Here is a 25,748-nt window from a genome sequence, read left to right as displayed (position 1 = left end):
GTTGTTGCTTTCGTGACTCAAATCTGACATGGGGTATAACTGTTCGTGGTCTACTCATTACTGACAAAACCCAATGCAGGTTACAGCTCAGAAATATGTCAAAACCTGGTCTGTCATGTTAAAGTAGTCAGTGTGACCACTTTCTAATCTGTTGCTTATATGGGAGCAGAAGGAGTAAGAGTTAAGTAGCCTATACAAAAATCTAAAGCCATTTCCTCTCTGTTAACAGTCTCAGTACTTACAGTAAAGAGCAAAAGGTCTAATTCAGATTTTTTCTTGTGCAGATCTCATTTTGGTACAGTATTGTGGATAAAGCTTGCATAAAGAAAATTTGAAACCCCCTGGGCCTCCATTTTACACTAGACTTATACTGAAATTCTGTTAAAATGTTTTCAGTCTTCCCATTAAACGTGGCCCTGGAGTTCCTTTACCTGCACCATTATATATACCAGTTAATTGCTGCATTTGAAAATACAGCACACCACTTGTTTCTTATCCATATATTTAGAAGTAATAGTTCCATTCATCTGCATCCCAAATTTTCTTACTTTTTTTGGTGGTGAGTCACAGTTTGTTGAAATAAAATTGCACCTTGAGATTTTACAGTTTCATAATTTTTCTTTTAATTTAAAACTGCATGTTGCAATCATTTGGCTGAAGCCCACTAAAAAAACTAAATGATTTGTCTGTGGCTGAATCATTCAGGCCTGGTAAGCTATAATTTAAAGCTGATGCTATTATGTAAGTACTACCGTATGAATGAGGGTTTTTTTTTGGTTTTGTTCACTGATACAGAGCAGAGCTATTCATAAAACACTGCATGAGTTTTAATAACTTCATTAGTTATCTGGATTTTTAAAATATCACTGCAGAAAGCTTTCCAGTTAATGATAAGCTGCTTAGATGTCTTGGAGAAGAGCTCTCACTGTCCATGGTAACAAACAAGCACAGGGACATGAGTGGTATTCTGTCCCTTTGTATGGGTAGGTTTTGGTAATTAAGAAATACCCTTAAATTGGAAACTGGGTGGGAATTTTCCATCAGAATGAGCTGTTCTGCTTTGATTGCATCTGTTGCTCATTTGGAGAAGGAAAAAGGGTGTCATGACAGCAGAAGGTAGCTGAATAAAGTGCTGGTGGCTGAAGAAGGAAATGAGAATTCCTTTTTAACTCCAGAAATGGATGTCTGCAGTCTTTTTTTTTTTTTTTTTTTTTTTTTTTCCCTCTAATGATGGTAAATTTGTAAGCTAGCTTCTGATGGAGCCAGCAGCTTTTTGCGATGAATGAAGCTGCACTTTGCTCTGTAGCCTCCTTTTTCCCATCACCCATATTGTGATTGCTAAAAACATGTTAAGAAAACATTATTGTTAACGGTAATGCTATTGGCAAAATCTCATTTAGCACAACTTTTTTTCCTGATGTAAGGGAAAAGAGGCATAATGTACTTCATCAGTATGCTTTCAAGTCATTCATTTTAACATACGAAATTAAGATATTTAAAAGACTTAATTGCCATTTTTAGACTTCAAGAGCTAAATATGTAGTTCAGATCTTCTAGCACTTAAGATGGTGAGATTTGTTATTTTTTTTCTGAAGCTAATTGTTTCCTCCTGTAATTAGTAGTGGGAATGGCAAGGTCTTAAAGCAGCTTTTGTTCCTGTCTGTCCTTTGTCAGCTTTATCAAGAATGTCTGAACTTGAAATATATTTATTATTTTAGCCAATAGAAAATCTGTTGTAATTGTGCTGTGTTCCCTTCCCCAACAGGAAAACAGGAAACTTTCTCATCCTTTTATTGTTCACATGAGTAATAGTTTTTGTAAGCTAGAAAAGGAACCGCAACTGTGTGGGGCTTAGTCCGAAGTCTGAAGATGTGAATGGGCAGGTTCCTGTCAGCCTGTTGAAATCAGCAAGCCTGTGATCCTGTAATTTCTGTGGGCCTCAAGCCTTTAACAAGCACTTTTATTTTTGCACATGTATAGGTATATTTGGAGAAGACAGGGTTTGTCTCCCTGAGTAAGGCCTTATTCCACATGCTTGTGTCCTTACGGAAAGTGAAATTATAAGCGATCAGTGAAATGGCACTGCCATGCTTCAGGACAGATTTTGACGTGATTGCTATTAATTATAGTGGGACTTCTTGAGAAATAAGAAATTAAACTGTCTGCTAATATTCATCTCTACCTGTTATCGTTGCCTATGGCTCAAATATATCTTTTTTTTTTTTTCCCCTCTTGTCTGACCCACAGCTTCTGCTGTTTCTTAAAGCCTTTACTGAGACAGAACAGACAAAGCTGGCAATGCTTTCTGGCATCCTGTTAGCCAATGGGACTCTTCCTGCTACAATTTTAACAAGCCTCTTCACTGACAATATAGTCAAAGAAGGTAATCTTCTATATGATCTTTTTTCTTACATTAGCTTTAACAGGAGATGTATTTTATTGCAACATATTTCATATGTTGGAAGCCTGTAACTGTACAACAGAAATTAGTATTTTAAAATTAGTATTTTAAAGCAGAAGCATATGCAGACAGTAACAGCCAACATACTTTGTGAAATCTAATAAGAGGGCAGTCAAACACAGGAAAAAAGCAACAAAAAGCAAAAATAAGCCCCAAAGGATTTATGTTTTTTGGAAGTTTATACATGCAAAATTGTAGAATATATGTATTATTGTGATATTATAGAAGTGTGAAGTATAATATCTATTCCTGCGATATGCCTACTAGCATTTTTTCCAGTGTTGCCAGTATCTTGTGCAGGTGAGTGTGAAGCGGGACAGAGAACACATGCAGGCCACCTGGATATTGCAGAAGAAAACAAGATATTCAAATCCTCGTTTTGCCTTCATACCAGTAGTGATCAGTGTTTGATACACTTTCCCATGGACTTGTCTTCACCATACGATGAGTAACTGTTCTTTCAGTCTTAGGGTATAATGCCTTTTTGAGATTACTTTTTTTTTTTTTTTGCAGGGTTTTTATGTAGTTAGTTATTTATAGCCATCTACCTTGGCATCCTGATTTTCTAAATGCTTGCTCAACAGTGTCTTTCTCTGCCAGTTACTGACTACCTGGAATAATTGCAAATGCACTGTCAGTGTTGAACAGTTTTCATGAAATCTTTTTGGTTTTGTTAGAGCTATATATTAGCTAAAATGTATTCTAACTTTCATTTTTTTTTAAAAAAAAAAGTGTTCTAACTTCATGTTCTCATTTGCTGCATGCTAACCATTACATTTGTTTTCTAAATGCTGCAGAAAGAAAAGCCACAGCTGCAGCTTTGCTCTGTCATCACCCACAGCTTACAGAATCAGAATTAAACTAGGAGAAAATTCAAAGAAAAACACTAATCTGTGTCTTAGGGTGATGGCCTGCAATGTTTTTGAATCAAAGTCTGTTCCTAGTTATGGGAAGACAGGAGGCACCTGAAAGCTCAAATTTTTAAAATTCAAGTAATTTGTTGTATTTTAAATTTAAAATTTTAAGAACACAATTGTTATGTACAAACCCTAGAACAAATTCCATTTGCATTACGAATTTATGCTTCTAGGAGCCCTAAACTTTTGTCAGGAGCTTACATATACTTTTGGTTATGGTTTATATATACTAAAAATGTACCTGTGTCAGCATTTGAGGAAAAGATTGTTCAATCGGTGTTCTGGAATAGATCTGTTATGAAAGAATAATTAAAGATGTGAAGATAAATGAAAAACAGGAAAAAGATCAAGGCTTAAAACAGGTAGATCATATAAAAATAAACTTGATACTTTCTTTGATTTACAAAAAACAATGCTGCAGGCAAGTGAGGTTAAAATACATGAGGAAAAAATTATCTGAGGGAGTTGTTGATCAGCGTGGCAATTGTAACATTGGCAAAGAATTGGCTGAAAGGGAGAGAGGATAGATTATGCTGATAGGAGATCCATCAAGTTTGAGGACAAATACCTAATTCATTTTAGGATTACCCTTTTTCAGTGTTGTTATTACTTTTACTGTGATGTATAGATGGGAAAAAATGTCTTTTGGGGATGGCTGACCTATTTCTAGCAGAGACAGAGAAAAGTCTAGACAGTGGTGAAACCTCATCAGGGTTAAGTGTACCCTTATTGTCACCCATGCTGAAAAACAAGTGCAAATGCAAAGAGCAGCTAACAGGGTTAATCAATAAAATGAATGGCTGAAGTTGCTTTCTGCAAATAGGGGAAAAAACAGAAAAACAGAAGAGCTATTTAAAGGAAAAGACAGTGGCAGCACATTAATAGAATATAGGAACTGGCCAATGATAGATTTGGACAGTAAATTAGAAGTAAGTTTGAAAACATATGTGGGTGGTGAAGTCCTAGAGCAGCCTCCCTCTGATATTTGTATTGGCATAAGATTTGTTTTGTTTTAAGCTCAAACTTGAGAAAGGGTTTAGGACATGGGTATTGGGGACAGTGCTTGGTGACAGAGACCAGAGAGTTCCATTCAGTGTTGGTATTGAACTCATAAACACATCAGATATGTTGAACTGTGTTTGCAGGTTCAGAAATTACGGGCGGACGTTATGCCTAGGTCCCCTGTTGGTTGACCAGGCTTTGTCAGTCTTGACTGACAATGTCAGTCTTGACTGACTATGTCAGCCCATAGACGTTATGATCGCTGCATCATGCTGGTTTTACTTGGAACTTGCTGTATAACATGCAAAACAAGCCCAAAGTAGTATTTATAGGCCTCTCTTGGCATGGCAGTGTGCATCTGTGGCTCCATATAGTACTTCTCCAAGGATCGTGCCTTACGACTAAGCTCTTGAAATAAGGTTGCCAAAACTGTTGTGACAGTCAGGATCTGTAATGAACGTTAATGAAGTTTACACTGCTCTGGGAATAATCTCTTCTGTTCTTGTTTGATGACTCATTTAGTCAATGTATCCTAGAAATAAAAAGAATGGATATCTATCTAGAAAGTGGCTAAGAATGACGAAGCTACTTCCTACCAGTAGGTCCGATCTAGCTCTCAGAGCTTCAGGACTGTTTGGAGGTGAAACAGAAAGTTATAACGCCTGGCTGTAGCATAGTAATACCATTATCATTATCATCACCCTCAATAGCACTGTAAATGTTGAAATGTTGATATGAGTGTAGTACAGAGAAGCATAACTGGCCTACAGAGGACCTTCCTCAAGGATGAGCTGGGTCTCCATCTCTGAGACCTTTCAGTTTCCTTCAGCTCCCTGCACTTGCCGCTCACAGCCGAGAAGCTGGAGCAGAGCCGTGGTGGTGCTGCTGTAGGAAATAGGAGGTGTGGGGCTAATGGTTTCTTAGTTTCCCTAGGAAAGCTACAGTTAGTGGAGGTAGAGTTCATTTGATTTAATGCAGAAATACTAAGTTGTGCCTTGAGGAAGGAATTTTTCCGCTTAAAATAGTATTTGCACCTGGTCCTACCAGCTACTAAATGCCTCCTAGGAGGACAGGGTACAATCGGTTACCTTGAAGTTGCAAAGTTATTTAACCCTATTCCAGTACTTGCTAAAAAGCCTGTTTTTTCAGTTCTTATTCCTGACTATGCTTTATTATTTTGTGCCTTCATTTCCTAACTGATTTAATGCATAATGTTTTCCTTTTGCATTGGACTTGATCTGTAAATTGGGGAGGTGGGAAAAAAAATTGCAAAGAAAATCTTTGAACAATTGAATGGAGATGGGCGATACAGAATGAAAAGATTTTCAAACAATCAAAAAATACTTCAGGAAATTAATACTGCATTAAAGAAAAATTGAGCATTTCAGCTCTACGTGTTTGGTCCTGTTGTCATAAATGTATTTTCATTCCATATTCTTGTAACCATTTTGTAACCCTGTAATTCTTATAGCCATCTCTAATTCCTGTTGAAAATAGCTGAAGCATGTTTTGTGTTTTTTCTCAAACAGGGATTGCAGCCTCTTTTGCTGTAAAGCTTTTTAAAGCATGGATGGCAGAGAAAGATGCCAATTCCGTTACCTCTGCTTTAAGAAAAGCTAACCTTGATAAAAGATTGCTAGTAAGTACAATATATTTTCAATAATCCTTATCTCTCCTTGGGAAAGAGAAGGAAATAAAATGCAGATGGTAGTTTGCTGTAAGCATGTTAACTCCCCCTCAGACTCTCTTAGCATTTTTTAAATGTTTTGAATCACAGCAATATTGTTATGGCTGTAGCACTGATACAGGTTCAGGAATATTAAATATCACATGTTTTTACATTCTGTCTCTCTTTTTCCTGTCGTTAAATGCCTTCTGAAAGACTGTATATATGGGGCTTGGGAATTAATTAAATGTTTTTTTTCTCTAACCACTGCTGACAAAACACACACCACCAGCAACTGTGCGTGAGGACTTTTATTTTTTTTGAAATATGTTTTACTTTTGTAAATAATAAATAAAGTATAAAGGGTTATGATTAAAATATAAGTTTCCAAAGCAAGTGTTTAAATAGTGTAGTGAAAGCACAGTAAGCTCATTTTCTGCAGCAATAGCCATCTGGGTAGCATAAATGGTCCTGCAGTGATGACAGCAGACCTAGTAGGAGCAATGCAGGAAGGCTTTCAGCCTTTGGACTCAAAACCTGTGTTCTGGCTTTGTAGCAATGGCCTGAGGTATGTAGAGTATATATGGATATGCAGCAATGTTATGTGCCTTTCTCTCCCAGTGTCTTTCTGAAGATCAATAGTTTGGTTTTTTTTAAATCCTCAAAGATTGCTGCTGCGATAATCCAATCAAATCTGCTGTATCCTGTGTAGCGCTCCCTGGAGAATTTCAGCAGTATTTCCTGTTTCTACCTCAATAATTTATGATTAGGCAAGAAACTTTCAAAAGTGAAGCAACCTTCCACTCCCCTTCATCTCTCCAATTTGTATTTCATTTTAAGAGTCCAAGTCATAAATAGTTTGCCATAAAGCTGGGAAATGGGCTAATTACACTTTTTATTAGAGAGGGGGGAAAAAACCAAACTGCATCTTACTTCTGTTTCAAACTTGACTGACTTAAGTTTTCAGCTGTTGGCTCTCGTTATGCTGCTATATTAAAGAACTATAAAGTATCAGATGATGTTGCCTAGCATAGATGCCTTCATGATAGTTTCTTCTTAATCTCATTTTCAGTAAGTAATCAGATTGAGAGTGTCTAGCTTCTTTGTAAAAAAAGTGCTATCCATCCCACAAGTCATTGTTAGACTGCAAGAACTGGAGGGTAAGCAAATGCCATTGAGTTTTGCCAAGATGGGGCATTTGCTGTAGCAATTTTTAACAACAATTTTAACTTTTCTAAGTAGCTGGACTTTCATAAATCATAGATTGACAGTGTCTTTGAATTAGAAATGCCTACAGGAGTCAATGGTAACATTACAAAGTGGATTTTGTGATTTTTATTAAATGATGGATTAGTGGTAATCATTGCTCAGCAGAGTAGCGGCATCAGGCCAGGGTGCCTGGGCCATGTATGTATTGCTAAGTGTATTTTTCTTAAGAGGTGAATGTGTGGACGCACTGGGAGGGCATGGTAAATGCACTTTGCATATAATGGCTTTGCTGTCTATTCCTTTGTACTTGCCCTACAAAACTCTTGGAATCTGGAAAAGGTATAATTTCTCTGAGTTTCTCTCGAAACAGCGACATCTTGGGGGATGGACTAGATGACCTTTTAAAGGTCCCTTCCATCCCAAAGCATTCTATGATGATCTTAAGCTCGTAGTTATTCGTAAGTACATGCACTTCATGTGGAGAGGGTGTTACGGTTTTTACATAACTGACCATCCACTATAATGAAACACAACATTATGAATAAAGTGTTGACTTTTCCAGTGTTAATACAAGCATTGACTTTTTTTAAAAAGGTGATTCCCACTGTTCATTCTTAAAAAACGTTCATTCCATTCTGTCAAGAGACATAGTTGGTTATTTATTTAACAGAGAGCATTCCTGTCTTTTTAGGAACTATTTCCAGCCAACCGGCAGAATGTGGACCATTTTGCCAAGTATTTTACTGAAGCAGGTCTAAAAGAGCTCTCAGATTTCCTTAGAGTTCAGCAGTCACTGGGGACTCGTAAAGAACTTCAAAAAGAGCTACAAGAACGTCTCTCTCAGGAATGCCCAATTAAAGAGGTAAAGAGTGATTTTTTTGCAACTTCTGTTGATAAAACAATAGTCAGACTTAAATCAACAGTAGGTACAGAGGAACAGATATGAGCACCTCTTAGATTTTCTCTGCTTTTCTTTAAATTATTTTAATTTATTCATCAGTTCACTCTGTGCTTAAGACTAAAGCAACAAAACATCCTCTGGATTTGCAAGTGTAGCTGGCTGTGGGGTTTGGTTTTAGTTTGTTCAGTTATACTTGATGAAAATGTATTTCGTTTAACTGCATTAACTGTTAGGTTGGAGGGGAGGGACAAAACTTGTAGCCAAGTAATAGTAATGTTGCTAAATAAAAACATGCTAGGTGCTTCCTTTTTATTATTCTTGTTCTAATTTTGTTTCTTATTACTTCTGTACTGTGGTGTTATTTGTAAATGACTGCAAGTATTTGGTAAGTCAGCATCGTTTCTGGTTGATTGGAAATGTTGCTTAAGACAGCAGTTTATTTCCTGCTCCAGGTAGTGCTTTATGTAAAAGAGGAAATGAAGAGAAATGAGCTGCCAGAGCCGGCAGTGATCGGTCTCCTGTGGACCTGTGTCATGAATGCTGTGGAATGGAACAAGAAAGAAGAGCTGGTTGCAGAGCAAGCCCTCAAACATCTAAAGGTGCGTGCATGGGTGAAGAGGGGAAGGGCTACTGTGAATTAACAGAATACATTCTACAGCTGTCAAGTTTTTACCTGTTTAAATTCAGAAGATTTAAGAGTTTTGAGGGCTGACACTGAGCACACCAAGCATTGTGTATAGTACCTTCTCCTTTAGTTAAATGAATGCAAAATTGAGGTAGTTCAGATTATTGAATGCCCCGAGGCATACAGTGCAGAGAACCAGGGTAAACGGAGGTGGCCACAGCCTGAGTGCCTCTGTGTTGTGCTTTCTCAGTGCACTCGATCCTGAGAGGCTTCTTGCCTTGGGGCAATGCTAAGCAAATGCTGAGACTCAGCTCTGCTTAGACCTGACTAGTAAGCCTGTAGGAACTGCCTTCGCGATGTCTTTGCCAGAAGCAAACAAGTTTTGGGAGCGTGGTGAGGCAGCACCTGTGCTGGCTTTGCACAGAGCTGGTTAGATCCAGGTTCTGTTCTTGTGGATGAGAGAACTGAATGCATAGAAAGATGGGCTGTAGTTTGCTAATTGACAGATTGCAGTATCACAGTTCCATGTTGGTACAAAACCTCTTATGACCTTAGAGTGGAAAAAAAAACCCAAACCTAAAAACAATGCAGAGGCATCGGAGTCATTGCTGTGGTTGGTATTCCTCATCTAAGTCTGAAGGAAATTGTGCGGTGCAAGACACTTGAACTGAGAACAGAGGCAGAGAGACTTTTCAGCAGAATTAGTCCTTTTAAGCTGGTAAACCATGAGCAAGAGAATACTCCTTCATAGCCAGGGCTGCAGAGATTTGCCCTAGGACAGAAGCAATCTGTACTTCATTCTTTATGGAAAATGGATCTTAAGCTTCATCTGAATTCCTTTCTTCTTCATATTGGATGCCTCTCCATACTTGGAGTTCCCATGTTGGTTTAGCTCCTACTACTGCTGTCCTTTAATCTGAATTTGGTTTCCCAATCAGTCATCCTGGAAATGTAGTTGCTTGGGATCTTGTGTAGTCTTTGATGGTAAGATTGAATGCCTTGAAGTCCTCTCAAGTGACCCAAATAGCAGTGGAAAGATGAGATAGTTTCCAGAAGGAGGAGAGAGATTGCTTTTCTTGTTCTTTTGATGTAAAAATTGATCTCATCTCTCTGAGTTGTAACAGAGTATCCATTGAGATCTATTGTCTAGTACTGCAGGGCAAATTAACAAACACTTTTTGGAATATTTGAACATTGGGAAAAGAGAAACATAACTAGCTTTGTACAAATATTGTTGACAGGATACTTAGTCCTATGCATTTCACTGACCCAAGCCATCAGCTATGTATGTAACCCCACTTAATTAGGTAAGGCTTCTTGCCTATGTAAGATAGGCATCTTTCTAGCTACATCCACTGTCTAAAAACAGAGGACAAATTTCTATGGGGTATTTACTGTTTGCACTTACAGGTAAGATTTTAACAGAAGCAGTAGAAATAGAAATTTAGCCTTTCTAACTGCTTCTTTACATTTCAGTGTTCAAAAATGAACAGCGTTTGTTTCACGTCCTTCCTCTATGGATAGGTAGAGACAGATCTTGGATTCCTCTCTTTGGGCTCTCAGCTGACCCAACGTGTGTGCCAACTCCAGAAATCAAATGAATGCTGTTAGCATGACTCAGAGCCTAGTTCCTTTCCCCTCCTGTGTGTCGGCATGCACTGAAACAATCATGGAGTTGTTTCGCCCTGGTGGCATGGGTCAGGATGCGTATAAATACATGCTTGACATGGGACATGCCAGCTGGTGGGATTTATTCTTGTATGGCTGTACCTGCCAGATAACTTTTCACAAGGCACAGTTCCCAAAGCTCTGACATCTGGGTACCAATCTCTTGAATTTATTAGATTTCTTTTAGTAAGCTGTATATGAGGGACCCCTGAAAAGACGTGTCAAGGCACAGAGTATTGACCTAGTTTACAGTTCTTAACAAGCTTTACTGGATGGGTGGTTTCCTAATGGAGGTGGTGGGCAGCCACGAACCAGTAAATGCCATGTGGGCCATCCGCATATCAGGACTGGCAGGAGCTGAACTTGGGAGGAGACAGGGCAAGCTGTTAAACCCTGAATCTTACAGGATAAGTTCTTCATCGTCCCAGTAACCTCACTATAATACTGGGGCTTGGCCCCTAGGCCACCTCCAGTGCAGAGAAGAGATGTTCCCCGTGGGTGGGGACAATCCTCCAGACAATTGGCACTGCGGGCAAGGCTGTGGTGGGAGCTTCATGACACTGCATCTGCTGATCCGCTGCTACTTAACCCGAGGCAAATGGAAAACAATGCCACTGAGCTCAGATGGCAATGAGAGGAAGCTAATTTTATGGTTCCTTAGTCAGTTAGACACTTGTGAAACTTCTAATTGTAAGTCTGTACCAGTTGAGGAGTGAGAGAGGAATGCAAAGGGAGTCAGTCAGATGTGGCAAAATGAAGGTATCTTACTTCTGAACTGAAAAGATAGGAGTTTTTTTTTTATATAAATTACTTAATGCTTATAGACAGCAGCACTTCACAAACCTGTGGATGGGAGTGGGTTCTGCTGATGCTGCTGTTAAATAAATGAACTGCAATGTATATTGCCCTGTGTCCCTGCAACATGCCTAGATATCAGCTGGATGCTTCAAGGGCTGAAAGGTGAAAAAGAGGGAGTCTTGTTACCCAAAGCCTGCACAAGTTTTGCACTGCTTTTACCAAAACAGTAACATTGTTTCTAAAGATGTGACTATACCTGCCAGCAGTGGAAAAACTCAACCTCTGGTGTTAGCTACATCTAGTAATTTCTCATAGTTACTTTTTAAGGAAGTTTCTTCCAAAAGTAGTAATACTGTCTGCCTGCCTAGCTGCTCTTGTTAGAATTGCTGTGTGATTTCTTGTTCTCTGTCTTTACATTAATAGCTGCTAATTATTTTGCAAAAGACATTCTGGACCGACTTTTCATGCTTTAGTCAATTTTCATGTCTTTTAATAGTTTTTTCCATGGATCATGTTGAGTAAAACCCTCAGGATTTAGCCCCTTGTAAAGAAGTCCTGAAGTGTAGGCACTTTTGAACATGTCCATCAGTGCTGCTGGTGATGGGTGGTTTGTTACTTGACCGCGTCCATCAGCAGCCCTGGTTGCACAGACCAGAACTCTGCGATATCAGGCCATTGCAAATCCAGCTGAAAAATGCCAAACTGGCAGTGTTACTGAAAATGATGCAGAAAGGCTGAACTGAGCAGTGCAAGAACAATTTAAATAGTAACCTTAATGTATATTTGGCCAGGGGCTCTGAAGATTAAGGGTGATTTGTCTTCCTTCAGCTCTGAAAAATGCTATTAATATTACCTGAAATTTAAGATTGCAGTCTTAGCTGAACTCACTACAAGCTAAGAGGAAAGGAAATTGGAGAGAGAGATGGATATAAACACTGTAGTTTGTAAGGAAAGAGTGAACAGGATATAGTCCTTCGTAATTTTTTCTTTTAAGGTCAGAAATTAGAGAAAAAAAATCATAACAAAGAAGTTTTTGCTTTATCTTTTATTATATTAATAAACTCCAGGAAAAGACAATGCAATGTACTGCTACTGTCACGTCAGAATAAAGTTAGCAGTTAATGCTGTGCTTTGAAAACATTGGTGTTTACCAAAGCAAAGGTTGTCATGCTACTCTGATGGTGATAATGAGAAAAAATAATGACACTGGACCACAGTTAACCTGGAATAATTTTATTTAATTCAGTTTCCTGGGACTTCTGAAACCCCTGTGAAACTATAGATTTGTATTTTCATGTGCTTCGTCTTTGGATGTCTTACGTTATGAACATCAATAAAGCATCACTCGTGAATCAGCAGCATGCTACTCTGTGAAATGTACGAACAGCAGTACTCCAGGATGTGGACTTTATAAATTGATTTTACAAAAGTAAATATCTATAAGTGGTACTGGATTTTAGTTCACAGCATGCAGCACATCGTACAAAAGCTCATGGATGTTTATGTCCGTGCATTGTATGTGTTCACGTAAACGCAATTGGCAAGTAAATCTAATGTTTTCAGTGAAACGGATTTTCAGGGATGAAATTCATGATGCATACATTAAAAAATTGTATTTGTTTATCTTTATTGTCAGTATACTGACATGCATTTTGTTTTTACTCTCTCTTCCTTTCAGCAATATGCCCCCCTGCTTGCTGTGTTCAGCACTCAAGGCCAGTCAGAGTTGATCCTTCTCCAGAAGGTGCAGGAGTACTGTTATGACAACATCCACTTCATGAAAGCCTTTCAGAAGATAGTGGTACTCTTTTATAAAGGTAAAAGTCTATGATGTCCACTGTTGTATACTGTGTGTGGATTCTGTATGCCAGCCACTCACCTATGATGTAATAGGAAACAGACGTTCTCCGGGTATTGCACATGAGAAGGTCATGTTGGAGTTGAACTCTGAAATACCTTATGCTTTGAGATAGTTCAAAGGAGCGTGTGGGAGCAGGAAACGCCGGAACAAGCCTTCCTCTCTCTGTGGTGTTTATCCTGTAGTGGATCCAAGCACTGTCCATGGTCTGTTCAAGTGTGGCTTACTTCTTGTATGAAACCAGTTCTAGGAAGACATTTCTATAAATTCCTGGCAGATTTAAAAAGTAGATTAGAGCTTGGTTGTAAGAAACCTTGAAAGTGCGAACCCTCTTGGCAGGAAGATTTTTCACAGGTTTTTTTGTTTGTTTGTTTTTTTTTGTTACTCCCTCCCTGCCAGAAGGAGCTTTCCTTATTCTTCTTTCCCTTTTCCTTTTCCTGCCAATTTCTTGCAGGTGCCATAGTTTGAGGGATTTAATTTTTATTGTGAAGTTGACTTCTTCACAAGTTTATTCTGATCGGGTTGTCATAGAGACTAATGGTCTTGCACTGCATGTGATGGGGTGGGTGCAAAACAGTTTGTTCTGACATTCTTGCTATAAATAGTTGAAGGAGAAAAATCAGCAGGAGTAGAAACCCAGTATTGATCTTTGTTCACCCTGTTGTGTCCAAGTACATGTTCAAAGCAAACAAGTTCAGACTGTTAAAATAATTTCATGGCTTCAGAAGGCAGAAGTGAGTGAATCATGTGCATTTATTTCCATCCTTGTGTCAATATAGCGTGGCCTCATGATCAAATGAAAAAGCAATGCACCTTGTCCCTCTGCCCTCAAATTCTACAATTTGTAAACACTGTTGATGACTGAGGACAAACTTGAAACTGCAACCTGCAGCAAGCACTTTATTCAGTTTTCTTTGGAAAAGAAAATTCACTTTGGACATGGTGAATGAGCGCTGTAACTTCTGTGCACCTCAGATCATAAGTGATGGTTAAACTAGAAATAGTCTTGTGTAGGATTCCCTTCAAAACTTTTGTAAATTCATTACTGCTTTAGCCTGCAAGAGCAACCCTGACATTCCAAAGTATTTTAAAAAAAGAAAATAAATCACTAAATTGTATGTTAAACTTAACATGCTCCAAGAGCTCAGTTCCCATCTACTCCGCTCACCCCGTGTGCTCTTGTTCTGACTCTGGAGTTGTACGCAGGCCGGCTTGTTAGGAAGGGTGAGACGACTCTAGCCTCAGCACTACGGGTGCCACAATATTGTCTAGGATTCGCATGATGTCTAGAAGAGTGTTTGGAGCTACAGTATGGCCCGTCAGTAGAAGGCATAAGTTCAGTGTGTCCAGCATTTGCGATAGTCGCTGTGCCCGTATTCCTGCCTGGAATATCTTGGGCAGGCGTGCCGGAGCACCTGCCTCTTTGCCATCTGATGCAGTCATGCGGTGGCACAGCTGCCAGCCCTTCCTGGCCCCATTTAGGCTGAAGCTGGATCTGCCCTGTTTGGCAGACTTACTGCTGCCTACTAGCAACTGCTCGCCTGACTTTACAGCCACTAGCTGTAGGGCTCTTCTGAGCGCCGGGCAGAGTAAGGAAGTCATCAGCTCCATCTGTTTAAGGCAGATTTGGAGTTAAGCAGCGTCCTTTAGGTGAGGACATGCTACTGCGTTAACCAGGGAAGATTCTGGGAGTGCTAGTCCTCCAGTTCCTGTTTCTCCCACATGACGTCACCAAGCTTTAACGGCTTATGGCTTTGGCTTGTCCAGAGCCATGCTGCCTGCCTCTGCTTCGTTTCAGTGCTGGTAGAGCTCACCCTTTCCTTCTCCCCAGTTCATACCTATCCACTAGAAACAAGCCATCAAGTCTTTTTAGAGACATACACTTTATTGTAGATAAGTTGCTGATGACAGCGTATCTTCTGTTTCCTAATAGTGAAGGAAAACAGCCCCCAAAACCTCTTACTGGCTGGTGGTGAGGGAACAGCAGATGCCCGTGTTCCTCTTTCTGTTGTGCTTCAAGTGTAACGTGCACAGGATCCTGAGAGGTTTCAGTGTACCTAATGAACTTCTTCTAGTGACAAATAAAGGCATCTGAAGTATCTGTGGATGGACAGACAGAAATACAGCTATCTGCCATCATGAGTGTGGACAGTTTATTGTTTATTACTCATTATGAGGGCGTGCTTTCTGGGCAAGAAGATAGTCATCAGTGATGATAGGCAACAAATGCCACTCATACTTTGACAAATTTAGTTGTATGACTACTCTCATCAGTATGTCCAACATCTTGCATTTAAATCCTTCCCATATTTCCATCATAAAATAGCCCTTGGATTACTTTCCTGGAAATACCTAAACACATTAACAGGAATGGTGGGGCTCATTAGCACCTAGAAAGTCTTGAAAGCCTGTGGTGGTGGGTTGTTTTTTTTTTTTTCATTCTGTCTCTAAACAAGGAGGAATATCCACTCTTCCCCCAGTGAAAGCCCAAGTCCTGTTTTCCCTTACGTGGTAGCAGCTTCTTACCAGCTTGTAAGTATAATCTGCAAAAGCAGTTCTGTAGTCAGTTAAAGCCTGTTGACATTACTATTATTATATCTTTGTGTTCCTGGTACAGTATAGAGAAAAATAAGCTGTCTGGTTCTGTACTGATCCCTGGCTATGATGTTGTTTCTCTGGTTATCACTTAAAGCCAGTGCAATTGTAAATCTGCCAGCTGCATTTTGACCAATAATCTAAAAGCCAGTTGCAGAATAAGAATTACTGAATTCTCCTGAGTGACACCTAATAAGTTTCCCAGCCTCCTTGCTAGATAAGCTTGCACTGTAAGATGTATGCTGTTTTTCAGTCCATTCCATGTCGCAGTGTATCCCTTAACTGTGGGTAAAATAAGCCTTGTTGTTACTGGATTACATGCTATATATCATATTCACTTGCAGAGTCTCCTTTCTTTTAGTTTGTGTCCAACCTGGAAATTTCAAATGTGAAATCTCAATGCTATTGAAATTAATAACCATTCCTTTCATGAGGATCAGAATTTCACCCTTAGAACAGCAAACACCCTTAGCAGGCACAAAGCCTTTGTGTACTTTTGCATTAGAATTCAAGACAACGTTTACAAAATAGAAAAAAAAAAAAAAAATCACAAGTACACGTGAAGTAGTACTCTGGTTTGTGGCAGCATAATTAGGCCTCAGAGATATTCTTCTGCAGCACAGAGATGTTGTAACCAAACGATGCAGACTGTCTTCTCAAACGCTGCAGGAATCCTGCACTTACAAGAACTGAATCTTCAAGTTCCACTTGATACACTGGTTTTGTTTTTAGATGGAACACAATTATATTTTAATATCTTCATTATTCAAGTACTTTCTTTTGGTACTGGATGCAAAATTTTTCCAGAAAAAAAAAAAATACCATAAAGACTATAACTGTACTGTGGGTGACATTCCGTGCATTGAAAGAGCTTTTGCCTTAAGGCTCTGTCCTCCCAACTGAGTTAGCTGCAATAGAGTTGAATTTTGCAGATTGATTGACTGTGGTGGCAGCTGACAGGGTGTGCTTTTCCCTTTGCTGCCGATGGCTATGCAGTTTGGGTTGAAAGCAGAAATTCATTCGAACTGGGTGATTTAGTACAAAGCTGAGACCTGAACTTCAAGTAACTTTCCAGTTAACCCTGCAGTAAAGACACCGGGCTCTTCATTCTCCCTGCTCTGCAGCTTCTCCCTTTCATGAGGGACATCCCTGGAGGCACTGGCCGTGGGTGGTGTGAGTGGCAGTTGGCTGCACCTGCAGGAAAAGCAGCTCTCTCAGGCTGACATCACCTGGGACTGCAGTGAGAATGATGTGCACACACCCACAAACCACAGTGTTCAGCTTCAGCCGTTAAAATATATCTATAATCAACTTTAATGAGGAATAACTATATATATACAAAATGAATCATTCCCTTCCTCCTCCCGTCCCCCCTGGTGTTCCCATTGCTTCAAAGCAACCTAGAGGTATGATTAACTGCACCTTGTCCTGCATTATTGTTTAATTGAGCATCCCTGTGCTGACAGGAGAATATAATCTCTTATTAGCACTGGAGGCATGAATGTATTACAAATAATATTGCTCAGAAATGAAAGGAGAGTTACAGTTGTCCTTTTTGTAGTCGAATGCATTTTGTTCTCTGTTAGTGTAGGAGGCTTATTGCTATGGAGTTATATACAGGCAAATTTTTCATCCACCTGGCTTGAGAACGTTTTAATCTTCAAGGCACACAGTGAGCTTGCATGCTGCTATTATCAGGTTTGGGGTTTTGGGAAGGGAGGGAGAAGTTCCCCCTTCCTCTTGGCAACAAATCCATCGAGCTTACAGTCTGCAAATCAAAAAGCTAACCTTAAATCCTATTAGGCTTGGACCTGAGATACATGCCTACCTGGAGACGCTTCCTTGTATGGTATTGTAATATGGACTGTAGTGCAGCAGCAGGCTTCTGCAGCTTCTTCTATACAGCAGCTTCCTGTTTTTAGATGTCCACGACACCCAAGAGCTAGCTTGAGCTGGGGAGGGGGTTGCTCTACTCTCTCTCTCTCTTTTTTTTTTTTTTTTTTTTTTTAAAAATCTCTCCTGATTTCCTTTGCCTGTCCCTAAGGATCATAATACGTATCACACCCTGAGTAATTCTGCAGATGTAGTTGTGTGAACTTCAGGACTCTGCGGTGAACGTAAGCTTTTTACATGCAGGGATTAAACTGCAGTTTCATGAGAGTCCATGTGAAATATTTTCAGGTATGCTAAATGAAAATCCTGATTTGTTAAATGCTGTGATGCCTTTGAGCTGCTGCTAAACACTACTGGCAAGTTATTTAATGCAACATGTTTGAAACCTCTTTCTTAGCTGCAGTGTTTCTGTTACATTGGAGAAAAAGTTTATTGTGGTGGGTTGTGATTTCAGGAAGATACGGCTTTATGTGCCACTTGGAGGGTTCACAAAGCGTAACTTTAAATGTACTGAAAAAAGCCCACAGCCAGCACAGTCCTGTTTTCCCTGCGTTTTCAGCTTACTGTCAGTTGCAGCAAACTGCAAAAGACATTTTATTTTGGAAAAGAGTCTGAGAGACAAGGTAACTTCCAGTCACACACACTCACTAAATTCCAAATTTACAGGGAGACTTCATATTCAGTTACTGTTGGATGTCTTGGGATAGTTTTGATTAAGTTCAAATGTATCCCTGGTTGCTTCCATCTGTTTATTATTCAACAGCATATGTGAAATGTGTCTACTCTGTCTCATTTGATCAGATGCTTTGGGGTTTTGGTGTCATTTATTTCAGTTTGCCTTCTTCCCTTCCCTGCCACATCTGCTATAACCTGTAGGCTGAAGCAGAAGGTGATGGTCAGGGTCGGCGCTTCGGCAAGCGAATACCCAGTGGCTGGGACAGCACCAAGGAGCTCAAGGAAGCAGTGAAGAACTCAACATAAATGTGTTGATTTTGCAGAGGAAGGGAGGGTAGTTTGTTCAAAGACAAAAAGAATGGAATTTTTAATGAGATGTAGAAAGCTGTCTTTAGTCTTTTTATAGAACAAATACAGTTGGATTATTTTTTTTTGTTCTTGCCTCTTGCGTTACGTAACTGCCAAAATGCCATTGTGGATCCCAGATTTTGCCTCCACAGCCATCAATTACTGAGATATTTGGCTTGGCTGGATCGCAGGAGCTTTGTTCCTGGGGCTAGAGGTCTGTTGCTAGACCTAAATTTGCATCTGTTGGAAACAATAAGTGTCCTTGCTGTTTATTAGGTTTTCTTTATTCTGAATCTCACTCAGCCTCACATTCCCTCACTGACAGCTATTTTGTTCTCGATGCTTGACAGAAAAATGTCAGCTGTGCTGTCCATCTGAGCCTGGTCCCTTAAAATGGGTGGTCTGAATAGAGGCCTTAAAACTTATTAGCTAAAAACAATAGAAAACCTTTAGGGAAAAATGATTGCAAAATATCCCTACTGGCTGTCTTTTAACTGTTCAGTCAGGAGGTGTCTGTCACTTCAGACTTCTAGAACCATGCACAGTTCTGTGATCCGACAGCAAGAAAAGGCATGGTATTTCTTATTGTGGTAACCTCTAAGATGTGCAGAATGACTTTTTTTAATCCAACTATGTCACGTGGGGTATTTAAAGCAGATGAATAGAGAACTGTCCTTTGCAGAAGCACAATATTTGGTACTTTATTTTAAGCCTAATACATTACACATTTTATTGCATCTGGAATCCCTTACATGCATCAGATATTCTGTAGTTGTAGCCTAATATAGTTCATGCAAAGCTTGTTCCACTGCGATCATATTTACTTTTTTATGCTGGCTTTAAAAAAAAAGAAAATCTTTGTTCCCACACGTTCAAAATCTTCTAACCTCTAAAAACCACACTGATTTTTTACAAACACTGATCTGTATTTCAGCTGATGTTCTGAGTGAAGAAGCTATCCTCAAGTGGTATAAAGAAGCGCATGTTGCTAAAGGCAAAAGTGTTTTTCTTGACCAGATGAAGAAATTTGTGGAGTGGCTTCAAAACGCTGAAGAAGGTATGGATTCATTTAAAGAAATATGGTAGTCTCTTGGCAAATCAAATTTATTTTCCAGGTTTTAGTTGTACCAGGCATATGAAGTATACAGACCTAGAATAGAAAACAGCAGGCGTGACTGCTCCAAATTGTTTCCAGTCGCGGCCAAGCCTAACAACACTTGCTGCTTTTTAATGTTTGTGGTGTCCTTGTAAAGCCCTTAAGTCATCAGGTACCACTTGTCTGTAGATAAATTCTTTATGCTTCCGCAGGGAGGAAGGCTGCACTGATGACAGCGTGAAGTACCGTGGTGTTTGCATGCGCAACCTCACGGTTTTCTGTATCAGTGCCTTTTCTGCTATTATCATCCGTACTGGTGACACAAACACAGCATAAGCCTGCCTGTGCCACTGCAGTTTGAAATTGCTTTTAGCTGAATGATCAGGCTAAGATACGTGGTCTGTATTTACTGCTTTAAAACAGTTATTGAGGAGGGGAACTAGTTTCCTTTAGTCTCTAACTTTTTGTTTTTCTCATGTTCTGTATAGGAAAATACTTTGGTTTGTACTGAATAAATAAGTTCTCTTTTTTGCATGAAAAAGGAATTCCACCTCAGTTGGGAAGAGCAATCCATGTGTAATAGATGGGGATATAAATATTAGTGTTCATTTGCATCCATTTAATGTAATTGGTTTTAAAAACTTGGAGGGAATATGTAGTAATGCCAAGGAGCAGATAAGATTGCAGCAATTCACATGTCCAGGTAGCAGTATAAAAATGGTAGCTCCTTTCACACTTGAGACTTTGGACTAACGATCTTGGTCTAATTAAGCATTTTTTTCCCCTTTTCATCTCCTACTTGCATGCCTTTTTATTGCTCTTTATTTTTATCCTTTCCTGCATGTCCCCTCTGCCAGATGTCCTTAATTACAAAGTCCAGTACAAATGGAAACAAAATGTTACTGTAAGAACATGTAGACCATGTTTGCTCTGAGAAATCTGATCTAATGTGTAACATTTGTTGGCAGCAAGCCCTTTCCTGTCAGGTGAACACAGACAGAAATATAGTATGATGCAAAGTAAACAAGGAAAAAATTTTTCAGGATGAGGGTGGTGAAACACTGGAACGGGTTGCCCGGAGAGGTGGTAGATGCCCCATCCTTGGAAACATTCAAGGCCAGGCTGGATGGGGCTCTGAGCAACCTGATCTAGTTGTAGATGTCCCTGCCAACTGCAGGGGGGATGGACTGGGTGACCTTTAAAGGGCCCTTCCATCCGAAAGCATTCTGTGATGCTATCAAAGTAGCTTTAGGTGACAAAAACACTGTGTATGTTCCTACTTCTAAATTACTTCCACTTTTCTTACTTCTACTTCTCCTCCTTCTAGTTCTAAATTACTTTTATCTTAGGCTATACAAATCATAAAAAATTTTGTTTGTACAGGTGTCATACCTGCTGTAGGGTAACACCACATATGCCTTTCTAGATAGGCTGTATGACGATGATGATTGATATTTGCAGAGCAAATAGTTTAAAGGGTGCTTCCTGGATAACAGCAGTACAGCCTACTCATAGAGATTAGAAGAGCGAGCCAATAATGCTGATCCTGTATTAAACTCGGCTCAGATACACATTGCATGGCTCTGCAGATGACCAGAATAATTCATAGTGATCTGGTTAAAATTCTAGTGACAGATCTGTAAATGAAGAGCTCCACAGTGGAGGGCAGCAGAGTAGATCTTTGTCTTCTGAAGCTGTTCATTTCTTTCTGGCTTATTCTGTTTAATCTGCCAAGCTTTCCTATTTAGTACTAGGTGTGATGAAAATTTTCATCTGAATTTTGGAAGGTTATCTTGTTATTTTTATAGAATTACTCACATCACTGCCCTTGTGCAACCTACATGAAGTGTTTTACTTCTCTTCTAGAGTCGGAGTCCGAAGGGGAGGAGAACTGAGACGGTTCAGCAAAGCAGAGTCTCCATCTAGGTTAATGCCAAATGCGCTTGGGAATGCCGTACTGTTCAAGCAAAGAGGCTTTACTTCAGTGTCATACAGAAAACTATAGGCTAGGCTTTCCTTTTGTTTAGAAGAGTAAAGGTTTTCAATGGAGCCCTGAGGCATTAGATGCTTTACTTGGGACTCTACCTCTGGCTCATTGTACACTAACTTAGGCAAAGACATTCAGCAAGGAGCCATATAGAAAAAAGTGAAATGAAATACTTATGGACTCCTTTTTATTAATGGTCTTTTTCAGGTACTATGGTATATGAACACTCCAATTTCTGTTTATAGAACTGTTTGGTCTGTGTTTGTAGCTCAATATTGGCTTGTGTATGTGATTTGACACCACCACATTTTTTTGAATAAATGGCTTTTATATCTTAGTTTTGTGGTGTTAGTGTGTATGTTTTCTGTATTTGGTTTGCCAAAGTTTTCATGATTCTTCAAGTGGAAATTACACAAGAACGTCAAGAGACTGTTTTCATACTTCTTAATCACAAAATTAAGTAGTGAACTGGGATCACTGTCTCATCTTTATTCCTGTATTTCCATATAACTTTGGACAGATTAACCAGATTCCATAGCAAATGCTGATTCATTCAATTTATTAATTCAAAGAAAATGTACAAGAACAAATCTGCAGAGTCCCAATTTTGCATGTACAAAATTGATGCAAATGATAAGTAGAATAATATGCTGTTCTCAGTTCAGACTACACTCAGTTACTGGTGATGGCTAAATTTTGCAAGAAAAAACATCTCATTTTAGAAGCATTAGCTTCAAAACATGCATGACTAGAAGTCATTACATGTGAAATCTGAAATTTATTTACATCAACATGATGTTACAATTAGATATTTGATGGAAATACATAAATGAGTGTATAAATGTCTCCAGACCCATCCTACTTTCTTTAATATTCCCCTTGTGCCTTGATGTGATGCCATTTACAATTCCAGTGCCTGGGACCTACTTAGGATATTGCATAAATAGAGCCAACATGCAGGTTTGTACATGCATGCAAGCGTCAGAACCCAAGCCCAGAGGAGGCGGTCTGACACTGTGGGAATACTCAGCCAGCACTTGGGATCAGAGTTCCTGGAACACTGTGTTGTGCCTCGTGGATGTGAACTTAACAGCAAAGGTCCAGTGCAGCATCATCTCCCGACTCGTGCTTTTTTTCAGACAGCAGTTGATCAGGTAACAGTTGCTGCCATTTCATTTCTCACAGGTCCAGTTCCTTTGGAAGGAGCCTTCTCCTGCCGCACTCCCCCCTTTGTTGTCCATGCCTCTGACCATGCTGCTGGCCCAGAATGACTAGGACAGCGAGACAGCTTGCTGATACATCACACCACTCCGGTTCATCTCCTCCTTAGGAATATGTTACTTAGAATCATAGAAACGTTAAGGTTGGGAAAGACCCTTAAGATCACTGAGTCCAACCGTTAACCTATCACTGCCAAGTCCACCACTAAACCACGTCCTCAAGCACCACGTCTACCCTTCTTTTAAATACCTCCAGGGATGGAGACTCAACCACTTCCCTGGGCAGCCTGTTCCAGTGCTTGACTGCTCTTTCGATGAAGAAGTTTTTCCTAATATCCAACCTAAACTTCCCCTAGTGCAGCTTGAGGTCGTTTCCTCTTGTCCTATTGGTTGTTACATGGGAGAAGAGACTGACCCCCACCTTGCTACAACCTCCTTTCAGGTGGTTGTAGAGAGCGATAAGGTCTCCCCTCAGCCTCCTCCAGACTAAACAACCCCAGTTCCCTCAGCCGCTCCTCATAAGACTTGTGCTCTAGACCCTTCACCAGCTTCATTGCCCTCCTCTGGACACGCTCCAGCACCTCAATGTCCTTCTTGTAGTGAGGGGCCCAAAACTGAACACAGTACTCAAGGTGCGGCCTCACCAGTGCCGAGTACAGGGGTACTATCACCTCCCTGGTCCTGCTGGCCACACTCTTCCTGATACAAGCCAGGATGCCATTGGCCCTCTTGGCCACCTGAGCACGTTGCTGGCTCACGTTCAGGTGGCTGTCAGCCAACACCCCCAGGTCCTTTTCTGCCAGGCAGCTCTCCAGCCACTCCTCCCCCAGCCTGTAGCGTTGCATGGGGCTGTTGTGACCCAAGTGCAGGACCCAGCACTTAGCCTTGTTGAATCTCATACAGTTGGCCCCGGCCCAATGATCCAGCCTGTCCACTCCACATGCTTCCCTTTAAACATAGAGTTAAATCTGCATGAAATATGAGTGAGTGGATTAGTCAGGTTTAGAAAAGACAGGCTTGTATTCTTACAGGGAGAAAGCATAAAAGAGCATAATTAACTAATGAAGTGGTGTATTTTGTCATTAGAAACCAATGAGCAGAACAGATAGAAAAATCTGTACTATGGGAAAGTCAACGCTTCATGCAAACCACAGATCATATGGTTGTAAATGTCTCAATATGTATCTAGCTTTACTGGAAACAGCAAATAGCAAGCGGAAATCAAGTGCTGTTGAATGCCAGCTTTCCATCTAGAACAGCATGTATTTTTGTAAAAGGTATTGATCTTTGGAAGGGGAAATATGTCATGTGGACATTTCCAGTAACTTAGAGGAGACAGTAAGACAGTCCTACTATCAAGCAGAATTGATGCATTAGCTGCATGCTTTCCATTGCAGTCTTTGTTACTACAGAAAATCAATTTGCCAGGCACCACTGACCTGGGACCCTCTGTTCACAAACTCTGCAGCTGTGAAGTGGTATCATATTGAGTCATCATTGACACAGAGCCACTATTGCTGGAAACATTTCAAATTCAAAATTGCAGTTTTCTAAGGTACCAGCTGGGTGTATGTAAAACTACTTTTCTGTATCATCTAAAACTCAGACTGATTTCAAAGGTGCCGATCTAGAACAACGTGCAGAGGACACCATGAAATGCACCTGCGGTGAGACTGCCAGGGCTGGCTGCGGGCTGGCTGGGCCATCTGCTGGAGAGAAAAATCATCGTTGGCAGGCGGCCCTTTGTGGCAAAGGCAGCAAGCCTTGGATGCCTGCTGCGTCTGTGCCCTCAGCGTGCAGCGGACATAAGCAAAGCACTCGCTCATGCTTGGTGGGATCCTCTTCCCTGAAGTCCAGGTACCTACCAGCCAGGCACCCATCAGATGATCCTTATGGGTCCCTTCCAACTGAGATACTCTGTGATTGCTGACACAGTTGTCCCAGGCTCCCTTTATAGTTGTGTCGGAGAGAAATGGGTGTTTTTAGAACAGGGCTGCTGGCCAAGCTGAGACTTGTGATTTCGAGCGGGGTGAGGAGTTGCATTCTGGACTGGCAGTAGTTGTCCAGTTTTCCGTCACACAACTGCCAAAACCCAACATCTTCTGTGTTCGTGTCGTGTCTAAAGTTTAGCTCCTGGGAGTCCCTCTCAGTTTGCCCTCCCCCAGCAAACTCATTTGTTATTTTACTGAGGCAGGGCTTCTGATTGTAGTTTTCAGGAATTTTCCCCACTTAATCTTTGAGATCAGTTCAGATGGGGACTTTTCATGCACATGTGCATTTTCATCTGGCATTTTAAATATATGCCAGAAACTGAACCAGGTAGGGGCACGAATACAAATAGACCTGGTTTGCATCAGACTGAATTTCAGTACAAACCTGTAATGGTTAGGCTTTGCGATAAGCCTGTGGTTTAGAAGCTGGGCAGAGCTTTTGATGTGACTCTCCTCGGGCAAAGCACCCTTCCCTGGAAGCCTTCACAGAGTCTGCGTTTCAGTTCAAAATGTCCCCAACCCAAAGCATTTCTTTAACACAACCCTTGAATTAGTATTTCTCTGATAGAGAAATGAAAGTTGCAGTCAACGCTAAATATATTCTTCAAAACTGGAGTCAGTTGTCTTATAAAAATAAAAAGAACTTCATAGAAAATGTGCATTGCATAATATATTGCATGTAATTTTGAAACATCAGTGGACTCTATATGTCAGAACTGTACGTATCTCTCTTACTCAACAATAAATTGCAATAAGATGCGCTTTAAAATGGGGATTATTTAATTTGAAGGTGATTCCTCCCTCCTGGCGTCTCCTGAACTCATGCGGAGGTTTTAAC

At 40.2% G+C, this 25,748-nt stretch overlaps 1 protein-coding gene across 2 annotated transcripts in view; it reads left to right on the top strand.

The window, feature by feature from the left end:
- Nucleotides 1-22,036, top strand: part of BZW2 (basic leucine zipper and W2 domains 2) — a 60,604-nt gene extending 38,568 nt beyond the window's left edge. For both annotated transcript variants that reach the window (XM_087773781.1, XM_087773771.1), the window contains exons 6-12: nt 2,248-2,383; nt 5,910-6,019; nt 7,947-8,117; nt 8,609-8,755; nt 12,926-13,064; nt 19,551-19,673; nt 21,579-22,036. In XM_087773781.1, the coding sequence (XP_087629907.1) occupies nt 2,248-2,383; nt 5,910-6,019; nt 7,947-8,117; nt 8,609-8,755; nt 12,926-13,064; nt 19,551-19,673; nt 21,579-21,607 (855 nt within the window). In that variant the 3' untranslated portion in view covers nt 21,608-22,036. The remainder of the gene's footprint in view (nt 1-2,247; nt 2,384-5,909; nt 6,020-7,946; nt 8,118-8,608; nt 8,756-12,925; nt 13,065-19,550; nt 19,674-21,578) is intronic.
- Nucleotides 22,037-25,748: the final 3,712 nt, after the last annotated feature.

The sequence above is a fragment of the Nipponia nippon genome, unplaced genomic scaffold (assembly GCF_047370975.1).
Source record: "Nipponia nippon isolate SJK-2023a ecotype South Korea unplaced genomic scaffold, ASM4737097v1 scaffold_1, whole genome shotgun sequence".
In the NCBI taxonomy this organism is placed as follows: domain Eukaryota; kingdom Metazoa; phylum Chordata; class Aves; order Pelecaniformes; family Threskiornithidae; genus Nipponia; species Nipponia nippon.
The sequence above is the reverse complement of the archived record's forward strand: the minus strand, read 5'-3'. Positions and strand labels throughout refer to the sequence as shown.